The 13,567-nt window shown below is 49.5% G+C and overlaps 1 protein-coding gene across 1 annotated transcript; it reads left to right on the forward strand.

Annotated features, from left to right (window-relative positions):
* Positions 1-4,885: 4,885 nt before the first annotated feature.
* On the forward strand, positions 4,886-11,892 carry MC1R (melanocortin 1 receptor). The gene is made up of 2 exons (XM_083754597.1): positions 4,886-5,517; positions 5,608-11,892. The coding sequence occupies exon 2, from the start codon at positions 5,629-5,631 to the stop codon at positions 6,571-6,573; it is 945 nt and encodes a 314-aa protein (XP_083610723.1). The 5' UTR covers positions 4,886-5,517; positions 5,608-5,628; the 3' UTR covers positions 6,574-11,892.
* The last annotated feature ends 1,675 nt before the right edge of the window (positions 11,893-13,567 follow it).

Consider the following 13,567-nt stretch of genomic DNA (forward strand, 5'->3'; position numbering starts at 1 on the left):
CCCCTAGTAGTTGTAGCAGAAGCAAAAGTGTCTGCTGCATTCTGACTGAGTTCTGCTGTGGCAACCAAACTTTCCAGCAGGCTGGCCTCTGCACTGGGCATGCTTGACTATTGGCCCTGGCTTTGCAGCCTCGGATCTGACGCCTCCTGAGCGGGAGCGGCAGGGGCTGGGACTGTGTTTTGCCTGCCTCTCTTGGCATCAAGGCAGACATGGTGCATCTGCTCCTCTCTTCACACTTTGAAGTGCTGCCTCTGGCTTGACTCTCAAAGGCCTCATTGATAAAGCTGTAAATAGAACTCTTGGCCGGTTGCTGGCTTAGAGGCATGAAGACATCCACCAAAAAGAGGATGGTTATAAAACGTATTTTCTCTCCCGGCTCAGCCACCAGGCTCTGCTCCCAGCCAGGCAACCCCATGCCAGTGTTTTGGGGCTGCACCGAGTGGTTGATTAGCTGATTAAAAACCTTTTGATTGACTGAAAACACGGCACCTGATTAATTAGGCAAAGCATTTTTTAAATGTTAATTATTCGTGATAAATATACTTCTTTTCATTGCAGACATTCAGAGGTTGGTTTTCAGTATGACTCATTCTGGAGTGCCTGGCAGATACCCTCTCTATTTAAGAGCACATCAAGCCCCTGCTATGAATAGTGACTTCAGGAGGGGGGGCTGACACTGGAAGGGCGAGAGCAATGAAATGACTCTAACTGGCAGCTGCAGCCTCTTTGGTTTGGGGAAGAATTGGGATCAGGATGCTCTTGCATCAACATTTCATTTGGCTTGGCCTTTTGTGGGCTGATAGAGGAGGTTAGCTTGGACTGTTTAATTGGAACTTGGGAGCTGGTCTAGTGTGCCACTGCTTTGTTAGTGTGTGTAGGGGGAGGTGAGTTACAGAGCAGGCCATGTTTATGGGGATATAGTGTCTGTACAGTTTCCAAAGGGCAGGACACCATCCTCATGCCTCAACCAACTGAACCCATGGGAGTCCAAGGGCCTGCTTAAATTGCAGCTGTTTCTTACACACACCACATGCCTGGTGAGGGATTCTCCTTGCAAAGACTGAAAACAAGAATTGAAGGAGCATAAAACATCCCATGTCTTTATTCTACTCTTCCGCCTTGCATAGGACTGGAGTAGTTTGGTTAGTGCTACAGCTTGATCCAGATGATTGCGCTCACATTTTCAAAGGGACAGTGACTGTTGCTGCTGCTTTGTCCCTGTGTGCTCTGCTTCAACCTGGGATCATTTTCATGTATGCTGGGCAGCTTCTCTCTCTGGAAGAATACCAGCTTGTCAGGGGAGAATATCAACTGGGACTGTGATACAGGGGTGAAAGTGTTAAACCCCCTTCCCTGTGTGCTGCAATCCTGATCCTCTTATTATAAAAGTAAAAGCAAGACCTCTTCAGTGTTCCCCATGCATTTAATGTCTGCAGCTGGTTCTCTGAATTAGCATCTTAAGAACATCATCACATACTTTGGGCAGGCTAAAAATGCTTCTGCCCTAATTCAAAACCCAGAGTCTTTAAAGGAAACTACCCCACTCACCCTGGAATGCTGCGGCTTCTCTCCAGTACGAAGTGGTTAGCAGAATAGGGGTCAGCATGAGCTGGGATCTCTCTGGAAATGGGATGTTAGAGCAGATGGGACATTCGTCTGAGCCAGCAGGAGTATATGATTGCTTGCTTACTTCCCCACCCTTTACTCTAAAGTCCATGGGCAAGTTGAAACACTTCAAAATGGCAGATACACTCTAAGGATCAGCTTGTCTATTAATTGTCCACAAAATATGAAATGACTTCAAGTTATTCTCAAGCCATTTTTACACGAAAGCATGTGCTTTGCATGAATAGGTAAAAAATGGAGTTTGTTGTCCAAGTAGTTCCCACCTGGTTTCTGTTTTCCCATCATGGGGGCTGTCACAAGGGTTTGCCTGTTCTTGTACCCAAAGTTCACCCATATTTATTAAAGAGGAAAACCTGCCCCATACCTTAGGAATATAAGAAGAGTCTACTGGAATGGCTCATCTTATCAGCATCCTGCTCTCACCCTGGCTATCCAGATACCGGGGGTGGGGGTGGGGAGTGGGGAGTAAAGGTAAAGGACCCCTGGATAGTTAAGTCCAGTCAAAGGCAACTATGGGGTTGTGGTACTCATCTCGCTTTCCAGGAGCTGGGACAGAGCAACGGGAACTCACCCCATCGCGAGGATTCAAACCACCGACCTTCTGACCGGCAAGCCCAAGAGGCTCAGTGGTCAGTGGCGTAGCGTGGGGGATGCAGGGGGGCGGCCGCACCGGGCGCAACATCTAGGGGTTAGGGTTAGGGGGCGCAAATCCATGGGTTAGGGGGCACAAATTACTTGCCTTGCCCCGGGTGCTGACAACCCACGCTACGCCACTGTCAGTGGTTTAGACCACTGCACCACCCACGTCCCTACCAGAGGGAAACCCACAAGCAGGACATGAGTTCAACAGTCTCAGCTCCCTGGTGGTTCCCAGTGAGTGGTATTCAGAGGCCTACCACCTCCAAGATGGGAGGCAACACACAGCCATCATGACTAGTAGCCATAGATAGTCTTATCCTCCATGAACTTGTCTAACTCTCAGGGCCATCCCCGGATGTTTTGCCGCCAGAGGCAAAAGAGAAAACACTGCCCTGTCACCACCTCTTCCTCTGTTGCCCACCCACTGCTGTGCACCCACACGGCATCACATGTCTGCCTACTGCCACCTGCCAGCCACTGGGCAGTACACAGGCACACAGAGGAAGAGGCTGACAAGTGCAGGGAAAGCTCCATGGAGTAAATCGGCCGCTCTCCCAGCTTTCTGGAACCTGCCACCCTGAGGGAACTGCCTCACCTCATGGGTGGGCCAGCCCTGCTAACTCCAGATTGGTGGCCATCATGACATCTTGCGATAGCCCTTGTATCTACAGGTGAAGGGTGGTATACAAATTTAGTACATAATAAATACATAAATAAACACAGCAAATTCCAGACTTTAACCACAGTAAGCGCTGGGTGGATAAGTATTTTCTTTGTCTGCACGGAATCCTCCAACACTGAGCTTCGTTCAATGGACCGGTATTATAAGAAAAGGAGAAATACTTCTCTCTCTCAACATTCTCCACCCCTAACAATTTTAAATGCTTCTCTTCTGTCCTCCCTTACTCGCCTTGTGTCTAAACTAAAAACCTCCAACTGTTGTAAAGGTAACTGGAAAAAAGTGATCTTGAACATAGTCACTGATTTTGTTTTGAGCAAATGAAATAAATATGACCCCTTTAGGGTCATAAATTCTCTGTCTTGCAAAACAAAGAGCCCATCTTTTCCTAGCGAGGAGAAGCAGGCCCCTCTTCATGATGTACCACGCTGCTTTGAATTACGTAGGCAGTATCTTGTGAAATCAGCCAGTGAAACATGCAATGCTCTCTCCACAGAGTGAGTTGTTTGTGTCTCGCACGGCATGTCACGTAAATAGTTGCATAAGAAGTCACACTTGTATGTCAGACTCTGCTGCTTACAGGGTGAGCTTGACTGCCTTTTGCATGCTCTGACCTACTAGGAATTGCTAACCCAGAACTGGGGGAAACGGGACCAAGGCAAGGAAGTATTAGCATGCACAAATGTTGTAGTGTCGTGGAAATGTGATGCTTGTGCATCGTCTAATAGGTGAAATGAGGCAAGTTCTGAAATGGAACTTATTTGGGCTGAGTCAGAGCCAGGTTTCGCATTTGCCTCTGAGTGGCCACTTTGAGAATGGGATGCTGGGCTGGATCGGCCATTTGCTTAATCTATCAGACTCATTTTACATTCTTGCATCAACAGTTTTAGGGAACTTACTGGACTCTGAAGCTTTGATTTGGAGGAAACTGTACAACCCTATGTTTTAAGATTTTCAGGAGAGGCCATTCTTTCTGCCCTGCCAATATCTGTAGCAGGTTTGGCAGAACTTAAGGCAGGGCCTTCCAAGTGGCTTCCCCCAAACTCTAGAGTTCCTTGCAAGGGAGGCCCATGTAGCCTCTGATTACCTTCTGTCAGTAGGAAGAATATAGGAAGTTGCCTTCTGCTGAGCCAGACCCTTGGCCCCTCTAGCCTAGTATAGTCTGCACTCTGGCTGGCAACAGCTCTCCAGGGTTTCATGCAAAGGACCTTCCCAGTTCAGCTACCTGGAGATACTGTCAAGGATTGAACCTGGGACCTTCTGCACACAAAGCAGATGCTCCACCACTGACCTATGACCCTCTCCTAAAGGAGAATATTTTTAGTCAGACGAGGCTCCAAGTAGCTCCTCTTGTTTTATGCCCACTGCAGTGCTGCTATGTGTTCTACTGGCTGTTGTTGTTTGTATTGGTTGCACAGGAAAGTTGCCATTCCTCTAAATTCCTCAAGGCAGACACTTTTTGCCAGACCATATTCACAGAGTAAAGTTTGCACTGGCTGCCCATATGCTACTTGGCCAGGTCAGGCCAATGAGAGATCAGGTGGTCGCTGAGATATCCTGTACCCAAGTTGTTCAAGGGCCTTCAAAATAAGAACAATGAACCTGGCTGGGTAGCATATGGGCAACCAGCACAAGCTTTCCATCGCTAGTCTTATGTGCTAGCAATAGTCTCTCCCAATCAACAGCCTAGCAGCTGCATTTTGCATAAGCTGGAGCCTCCAGACCAGGCCAACAGAGAGAGCATTGCAATAACTGAGTCTTGTCAATCAAGCTGGGCAATTTCCTCCAGTAGAAGTTGGTGGAGGATCTTCTGCAGCAGGGGGGAAAACCCGGAGTGTGTCAAACATGGGTGAAGCCATATTTGGGAAAACTTGACTCTTCTTCCGCCTATATGCAACCCTTCTCCTTTGTACTTGCATAAATGTAAGTTGAAGACGTCACTGAGATGGTGAGTAATGCTTCACTGCTGGACCCCCTTTTGCTTGGCATGGGGAGGGGGGCATCATGCCACCAGGATGTTAATGAAGAGGAAAACTCAGCCAGGCTTTAAGGGCAGTTTCATAAGTTCTCCCTGCCATTCAGCGCCCTCGCCTCCTGGGCTGTTATCATGTGGATCACCCTCCGCCCCTCTGCTGATGGGAAAGCTGGGCATATTCCTTTAAAAGTAAGAGAGATAAAGGGTTCTTTCTTTGCTGTGAACTCCTGCTAATCAGTTTACTTTGGGGAAGAGGCAAATCAAGCAACGGCACCCTTGGAAGGAAAATAGGACTTGGGAATTCAGAGCCGGGAGAGGCGGAAAGAAACTGGCAAGTTCTCCCCTTTTCTTTTTCTGGGACAGAGACCCAAAGGAAGAAATCAGGAACAAGAGAGCAGAACCAAGAAGACACGGGTGTTGGGCTCTCCAGCGTATTGTGCCAAAGAAGGGTCACTGGAAGCGTGTTGCTGACTCTGCCACCCCAAAACTTTGTGTGGAGCATGTCTGGTCTCACAGCTCTGTTCTGAGACATCTATCCATCTATTCCCTTGGAGGAAGAGTGGCCACAGAAGTTTCTTTCAGGTTCCGCAGCCTACAGGTGAGTTCCCGGACCATGCTAACTATATACTTCTCCCCCAAGAGAAAACTCTGTTGCAAAATCCTGCGGGTCTCCTTTGTCTTTCTGTAGCATTCCCACCAAGGTGCCACCATGTCTGTGCCATCACCTCTGAGGGTGCTGCCCAGCCCCCCGAATGCCACTGCAGGCATTCCCGTGAGCAACCAGACCAATGAGACATTCTGCACAAGCAGCCAGCAGGTAGTGATCCCTGGCGAACTCTTCCTGACCCTGGGGATCCTGAGCTTTGTGGAGAACTTGTTAGTGGTGGCCGCCATTGTCAAAAACCGGAACCTGCATTCGCCCATGTACTATTTCATCTGCTGCCTGGCTGTGTCAGACATGCTAGTGAGCGTCAGCAACCTAGTGGAGACCCTCTTCATGCTTCTGCTGGAGCATGAGATGATGGTTGTGCAGCCCACCACCGTGATGCACCTGGATAACGCCATGGACATGCTGATCTGCAGCTCCCTGATGTCCTCGCTCTCCTTCCTCGGCGTCATCGCCATTGACCGCTACATCACCATCTTCTACGCCTTGCGGTATCACAGCATCATGACCATCCAGAGGGCCGTCACCATCATTGTGGTTGTCTGGGTGGTCAGCAGCATCTCCAGCACCATCTTCATTGCCTACGATGGCAAGGCGGTCATCCTCTGCCTGGTCATCTTCTTCCTTTCCATGATCACCCTGATCATGGGCCTCTACATCCACATGTTCAGCCTGGCTCACCAACACGCCCGCAGGATCTCCAGCCTGCAAAGGAAGCAGTCGGCGCCCCACTTCACTAGCATGAGAGGGGCCATCACCCTCACCATCCTGCTAGGCGTCTTCTTCATCTGCTGGGGCCCCTTCTTCCTTCACCTGATCCTCATCCTCACCTGCCCCGAGAAGCCCGCCTGCAACTGCTACTTCAGATACTTCAACCTCTATCTTATCCTCCTCATTTGCAACTCTGTGGTGGACCCCATAATTTACGCCTTCCGGAGCCAGGAGCTCAGGAGGACTTTGAAAGAGGTGGTCTTATGCTTTTGGTAAGGAGCAGGCGGCAGTGGGGGTCTGAGGGTGCAAGTAGCCACTGGGGCTCTCCTGCCCTCCCCAGAGGCAGCAGAGGCAGCCACTTTGCAATTGGGAGCTCAGCGCCCCCTGGTGGCACTGGGGATGGGCAAGCAGAGGAAGCCTCTGGGAGGAGGTGCCAGGCAGCGTTCGCCACATCCCATGGCCAGAAGGAGGAAACAAAGTCTGTATGTGTGCGTGTGCGTGTGTGCGTGCGTGCGGTGGGGAGGGACGTTCTTTTGCTTCCTGACTGCCTTCAGCCTAGAGGCATGGCTGAGATGTTGTATAACTCTGCTATTTCCTTGCTAGTGATCTAGGGAAACCATTCGTTCTTCCTCTGTGAGTGCTCCAGGGCGTTCCCATCAAGGTGTGCAGAGCAGAGGGTGAGGATGACAATGGCAGGTGCAGCAACATTTAACCAATGCAGAAGAAGGAAAAGTGTGTGTGTGTGTGTGTGTGTGTGTGTGTGTGTGTGGCTGTGTACACACTCCCAATTGCGCTGCATCCAGTGCACAACAACCTTTGGTTTGGGAAGTGGCATACAAGTGATGTTAACCACAACCAATATTGATCCTCTCCTTTCTGAGGAAATGCTGTGTTTTGATGCATTCCCCACCCCGCCCCCCAAACCAGCTCCGATTTGACTTGTGTAAAGATACGGCCTCACTGTGTTTTAAGCCAGTAATGTGTGCACAGCCTAAATATGTGTTTTGTATGTCAAGGAGCTTTGCAGGGTAATAAAGAGGAATGTTTCAGAGTATGTGTGCCCCTTGTGAACTGAGCAACTGCAGGGGGGCTCTACCTGTCTAGGAGTACAGGGTGGGGGGTCCAGTTTAGAGATGTGGACATCTTTTCCTAAAGCCATTTCAGCACTGGGAAGGAAATGCCCTAAAATTTCAGATGCTGCAAATATGTCCCCCTGCATTCTCATAAGATCTGACTGGCAGGCTCTGACTGTGTTTCAGAGGACTTCCCTCCCTCCATCTTCTGACTTCATGTTTACAGTCTCTACAAATCAGTGCAACTCAATAAGTTGCAAAATGGTGCCTCTGCCCATATCTCAACCCTTTGTCCAAAATTCTTACAACATTGTCCTTTCACTGAAAAATAGGCCTGAGTGATGCTCTGTGCTTATGTGAGATTATCTCTCTGAGTGGATCTCTGCTTGTTCCGGTTTCCATGTCCTGCAATAGGTAGTTGTAGCATCCCTTACCTGGTGGCTGGGCTACCTTGGGCCAAGCCTGGAGGAAGCATCAGGGACTCACAATCCTATCTAAATTACTGGTAGTTCCTTTTCAGAACATGCTAATTAAAGTAGGAGTCAGTCTTCAGATTCATGGTGCCCAAAGCACAGGAGCCTCCTAGTGTTGCATCATATGTCACAGATGGGAGTTGCCTGTAAGGAACCTCTCACACATATCCCTGTCCGGACCTGTGCCATAGTGATGCTTCCATGCAAAACAAGACAAGCCATAGCTCATTCCTAGTAGATTGGACAGTAGCATAGCCCTGCTAATTTCTTTATGACTCTAAATCCAGAAAAGAGCCTTGCTATTTACATGCAAAGCTTTACCAACTGGGCAAACTCTTATTCTGTGCCACATAATAACAAACTTCAGTGGCATTGCCGATTTTGATCTTAAGGTTTGCTCTTAAAAGCATATTGTAGGTCTGAGCTGAGGTTCTTTCCTAAGATAGCAGGAGCAAACTCCTAAAAGCACAAGGAGAGCCCTGCTGGGAACCCAACAGGCCCTGTATTCTAACATCCTGCCTCCCATAGTGGCCAACCAGATGGCAATGACTTTATGCGCAGGGAAGCTACACATAGCCTCCATTGGCTAGCAGCTGTTGGTCAGACTTCCCTCCCTTCAGGAATGTGTATTCTGAAGTACGCACAGGTGTACCTAGGGGTTGGTGAAACTGGCTCCCTCTGGGGCACAGGCCTGGGCAGGTGCACAAAAATCACCTATCTGGCTATGGAGTGTATGACATGCATGTGTGTGGTGAACCAACACCGTTGTTACAGTGAGATCAAACATGGGAGAAGCTTCCCATCCTTCTCACACCATGGCACAAAAGTGTGCAGTGAAGTGATGGGGGTGGCATCAATACAGCTCCTTGCCAAGGGTGCAAGGGACCCTACAAATGCCTCTGGGAGCATGCCCACCAGAAGTGGGTGACCAGGAAATCCAAGTCCGATGAAGGACAGTTGTCTCCCATTCACATGAAGGGCTGTCGCACACAGAAGATAGTTCTTCTCTGTTGCTCCAGAATCAGTGGCTGGAAAAAGCAGAAAAGTAGACTTCAATGAAACATGAGGAAGGCCTTCCAGATAGTGGCAGCTGTTCAGCAGTGGTTTGGGAGCTGGTGGGTTCTTCTTCACTCAAGAAGAGGTTGACCAGCCATCTCACAGGGTTGTTGTAATTATATTCTGCATTGCAGGCCCCGTAGGGCAGGAGCAGGAGGTGGGGCTAAGCAGCCTTCCAAGTCCTATCTGATGCTGTGATTCTAAAAGCATCTGAGCCAAGAGTTCCCAAACTGGTTTACGGCATTTCTGTGGATTTGTGGTTAAAGGCAAGAGACAGCACATCTATTGCATAAAAGATTCGTACTGCATTTTAATTGCTTCTTTTGTTTATTATATTGTATTACAATTTGAATTCAGTGGAATACAAGGATGTGATGTAAAAATGCAATTAAAAATCACACAGCATCTAGTACAGCACAACACAATTGCTTCAACAGACAGACAACACCATTAACCATTTTCTGAGGGCCTGAGTGGTTTGGAAACCATTGCACTAAGCCACATTGTGCAGAATACAAATCATGGGTCAGGATGAGGGAGACAGGAGGAGAGATGAATGGCTTGTTAGAAGGTATATTCCGGAGAGCATAACAACTCACTTGCAACACTGTATAAGAAGCAAGTTCAGTGGGTATTTTTTGTGGGGTGTTGTCTTTCTCATATGCACCAACTGTGTGCATTCTCAGACACAAACACACAAATACAGAATGCTGGGGAGAAGCACACAGCACTTTTATTCCAACTTCTTATTATCTGATACACAATATTTCGTTGGTTTTTGTGGTGCATGTGGCATAAATGTTCAGCTAGCAGGTTCCGTGTGGGAGTGGAAGTTGCGAGGGGGCTGGAACTATTTCTAAGAAGTGAGAGCTCCATCTGACCAGGGGCTTTTGTTTTGTTTGAGCTCTGCCACAATGAGTCATGCCTATGGGGGGGGTGGGAATTGGGTTCTACTCTCAGCCATTCAGCATTCTGACTAGTCTCTGACACGCCACTCCCCCTGGGAGGGAAGAGGGCCTCATTTCCCTCCTGTCTCCTGTTAGTGGGCTGCAGCTGAGGCACCAGAACAAAATCACAGGGTCCTTTGCATGTCCACCTCTGCCTCACATGCCTACCCATTGCCCATGCACCTGATGTATCATGCATATGGAGCATCCCTTGGCAATGGCATAAAAGTTCCATGTGCAAGTCTGTCACTCATGTGGCAGGCTGGCAATCCAGAGCATCCCTTCTACCCCTCCCTCCATTCACAAGCTCCTGGGCAGCAGACACATACATGTTCTGTGGCATTCCCTCCCCCCACCCCTTGTTATGCAGCAGCCTGGTTGTTCTGGAATGTGGGCACCATCTATTGCCTGGAGGTGGCACTGGTGTTTGCTGCCTTTGCCCTTCAGGTCCTCTTGGGCAAACATCCTGAGCTGGTTCTATGTCCCCATCCAGGGAAGCACCATTGCTCAGTGGTAGAGGACCTCTTCTCCCCTGTTCAATCTCTGGTGTCTTCAGGTAAGGCTGGGAATGTCTCCTGCCTAAAACCCTGGAAAGCTGCTGTCAGTCAGTGTAGACAATACTAAGCTGGCAATCATCTGATGCAGCATAAGGCAGCTTCATATTATTCCGGCAGGGTGGCTAACCTTTTTGTTAGAGAAGGACCTAAGTTCAGAGCTAAAATAACAGCAGCTTTGCATGCAGAAAGGCCTGGGTTCAAGTATGGCTGAGAAAAGATTCCTACCTGAAAGCTTGATGAGCTGCTGCTGCCTGTTAGTGCAGACAATACTAAGGCTAGACAATACCAAGTGCATCCATTCCTTGCCAAGGCAGGTGCTTTACCTGAGAAAGAGGGTGAACTAGCTGTTTGCCCACTGCACAGTCACACTCACTCTTGAGTTCCTTTGTCTCTCTCCAAGGCCAGATGTGATTCTCCTTCAGGCGAGCCCTTTCTCCAAGCTCTGTCATCTCTGATTACTGCTCACTCTGCAAAAAAAAGAGAGACCTCTTTCTGGGCAAGGCTACTCCCTAGGGCAGCGGCCACATCCACCATTCTGGGAATTCAGCTGCTGTGGGGAATGATCTCAGAGTGCTTTTCCTTGCTAGGAACTTGGCTGCATTTTACTGCCACTGTGCAGGCAGGAAGCCTGGCAGAGAGGCTGGCATGGGATAATCATGAACAGGCCCTGAAGAATAAGCGGAGAAGGGCTTAGAAGCCAGCAGAATTTATCCTGACCTGCAGCTAGAAATGTTTTCATAGAATCATAGAGTTAGAAGGGGTCCTGAGAGTCATCTCTTCCAACCCCCTGCAATGCAGGGATCTCAACTAAAGCACCCATGCCAGATGGCCATCCAAGCTCTGCCTAAAAATCTCCAAGGAAGGAGAGTCCACCAAGCAATGCTGGATTACCACATAGGCAGAGAAGGCACCGGTCTATGGGACCCATGCCTTTTAGGGGCCCAATGACAACAGGTAAAATAATATTGATTTGATCTTGAAAGAAAATTACAATCAGGACTTCTTAGTTCAATGCTATCCCGCTAGAGCAGGCGTGGTGGGGAGATTTCGACAGCCTAGGAGCCTCCACAGGATTTAATCCGGCACTGCTTCCAAAGGAGTCTGTTCTCTTAGTACCATCAGAAAGTTCTTCCTGATGTTTAGTTGGATATTGGAATATCCCTTCTTGTATCTTGAAGCCATTGGTTCCGGTCCTACCCTCTGGAGCTGGAGAAAACAACCTGGCTCCATCCTCCATGTGACTGCCCTTTAGATATTTGAAGATGGCTATCATATCTCTTCTCAGTCTCCTCTTTAGCAGGTTAAACATACCCAGCTCCCTCAATCGTTCCTCATAAGGCTTGGTTTCCTGACCCTTTGTGCATTAGGTGGAAAAATTGTCCAATAGGAACTATTTGTGTGCATGCAGTTTGAGAATAAGGGATTATCAGTAAGGAGCTAGATTGTTCTTTGAAAAAGAAATAAATGAGATTTCTCCCTCCTCCCTGGACCCTGTCTCTTCCTGCTTTCTGAAAGAATAATTCTGGGGTGGAGATGCTTGTGGATTGGGAGGGCCGTCAATACAGATGGGAAGCCTAGACCAGACACTGGGGGGCGCTGGTATCCAACAACAAGAAAGAGAGAAGCAGCTTTGCCTTGGTGGACTGCAAAACTTAACCCTGAGCCAGCCAGGATCCAAGCCCTGTCTGTGACATGTTGCCAGTGACAGAGCCCACGTGAAATCCTCTCAAAGAAGCGTTGGATGCCCTTGAGCACGTACAGAGTCCTGCCAAGAGTTCCCAACCAAGCACCCGGCATCCCTCTGTGATTTAAGGGCTGGGCTTGCAGATAGGAAGATATCATCAGGCCTAGGCTGGCTGCTGGCGATCAGCCCCCCCTCCTTGTATTATACTGGCTACGGGAGCGTGGAGGATGCTGAACCACTGCGAGGCCAATTGTCGACCTCCCTGCTTCCAGCACCAGCATATTTCTTGGGCAGGGTAAATGAGTGAGTGGCTGTGGGCCTTTCCGCCTTCAGTTGTATACAGGTGAAGCGGACCTTGGTGGGGGACAGGGCCGGATTTAGGTTTGATGAGGCCCTAAGCTACTGAATGTAATGGGGCCCTTTATATGTCCAGCTGTCCTTTGTCAACAACAAATTGCCACAGTTTTTTGTGTTGAATATATGCTATATGCAGGGCCCATTACTTACATCATAGGAGCCTACACAACACAAACACTGTTGCTGTATGTAGGTTTTATTTTATTATATTTCTTTTTTATCTTATATTTTGGAAATGTACATCCAGGGGTTTTTTCTTTAGTTTTTTTGGGGGGCCCCAAGAGAGTGGGGCCCTAACCTATAGCTTGTTTAGCTTATATCTAAATCCGGCACTGGTGGGGGAGCTAGGAGAGCGTTGCTTCCGAAGGGACCAACCTGGCAAGGAGCTCCTGCTTTTTGCAGCCTGCTGTTCTTCCTGCTGCGGTTCTCGCCTGTCAGAGAGGGGGTAGCCTTTCCTCTCCCCCCCCCCCCACTTAGGGAAGAGGTCAGCAGTCTCCCTCCACAGGCCTTTGTTCTCCCCCAGGAATTGCAACGACAACCCAGACACAAAGGAGGGCGTGGGGGGGGGGAATGACAGGAAACAGATCTGTGGGGCCCCTCCCCATCTCCCCACCCAGGAAAAGGGGGAGAGTAGGGAGAGGCAGCTTCCTGCCCGAGCTGCCTGAACAAAGGGGAGGCGGGCGGGAAGCCTCCTTGCTCTCTCCTCCTGCGCACCTGGGACCACGAAGGGGCTTTTGTTCTGCCAACTTTCCTCACCACCACCCGCATCATCTCCCCCCACTTAGGCGATGGTCCATCGCCCGTAGCTGCCCTTGTTCCCGGTTGGATGGCCTTCAGTTCCCCTTGCAAATTACAAGCAGCCGAGGAAGAGAGACCCACGACGAGGCCCCACCCAGAGGGCAGGGGCGGGCTGGGCACTGCTGAGTCAGGGGGTTCGCCCAGCTGGCAGTTAGTCAGCAGCAGGAGAGCACAGAGGCTGCGGGCAAAGAGTTGGCCAAGCGGCGAAAGGTTCGAAGGAAGCGCCCGTCGTCAGAGCCTCTAGGCGGCTCACCGGAAGGAAACACGCGTGTTCAAAACCGATTGTTAAAAGCACCCCAACCTCAGCAAAATACACAGAGCTTCA

The sequence above is a fragment of the Podarcis gaigeae genome (assembly GCF_964106915.1).
Source record: "Podarcis gaigeae genome assembly, chromosome: 8".
NCBI classification, from domain to species: domain Eukaryota; kingdom Metazoa; phylum Chordata; class Lepidosauria; order Squamata; family Lacertidae; genus Podarcis; species Podarcis gaigeae.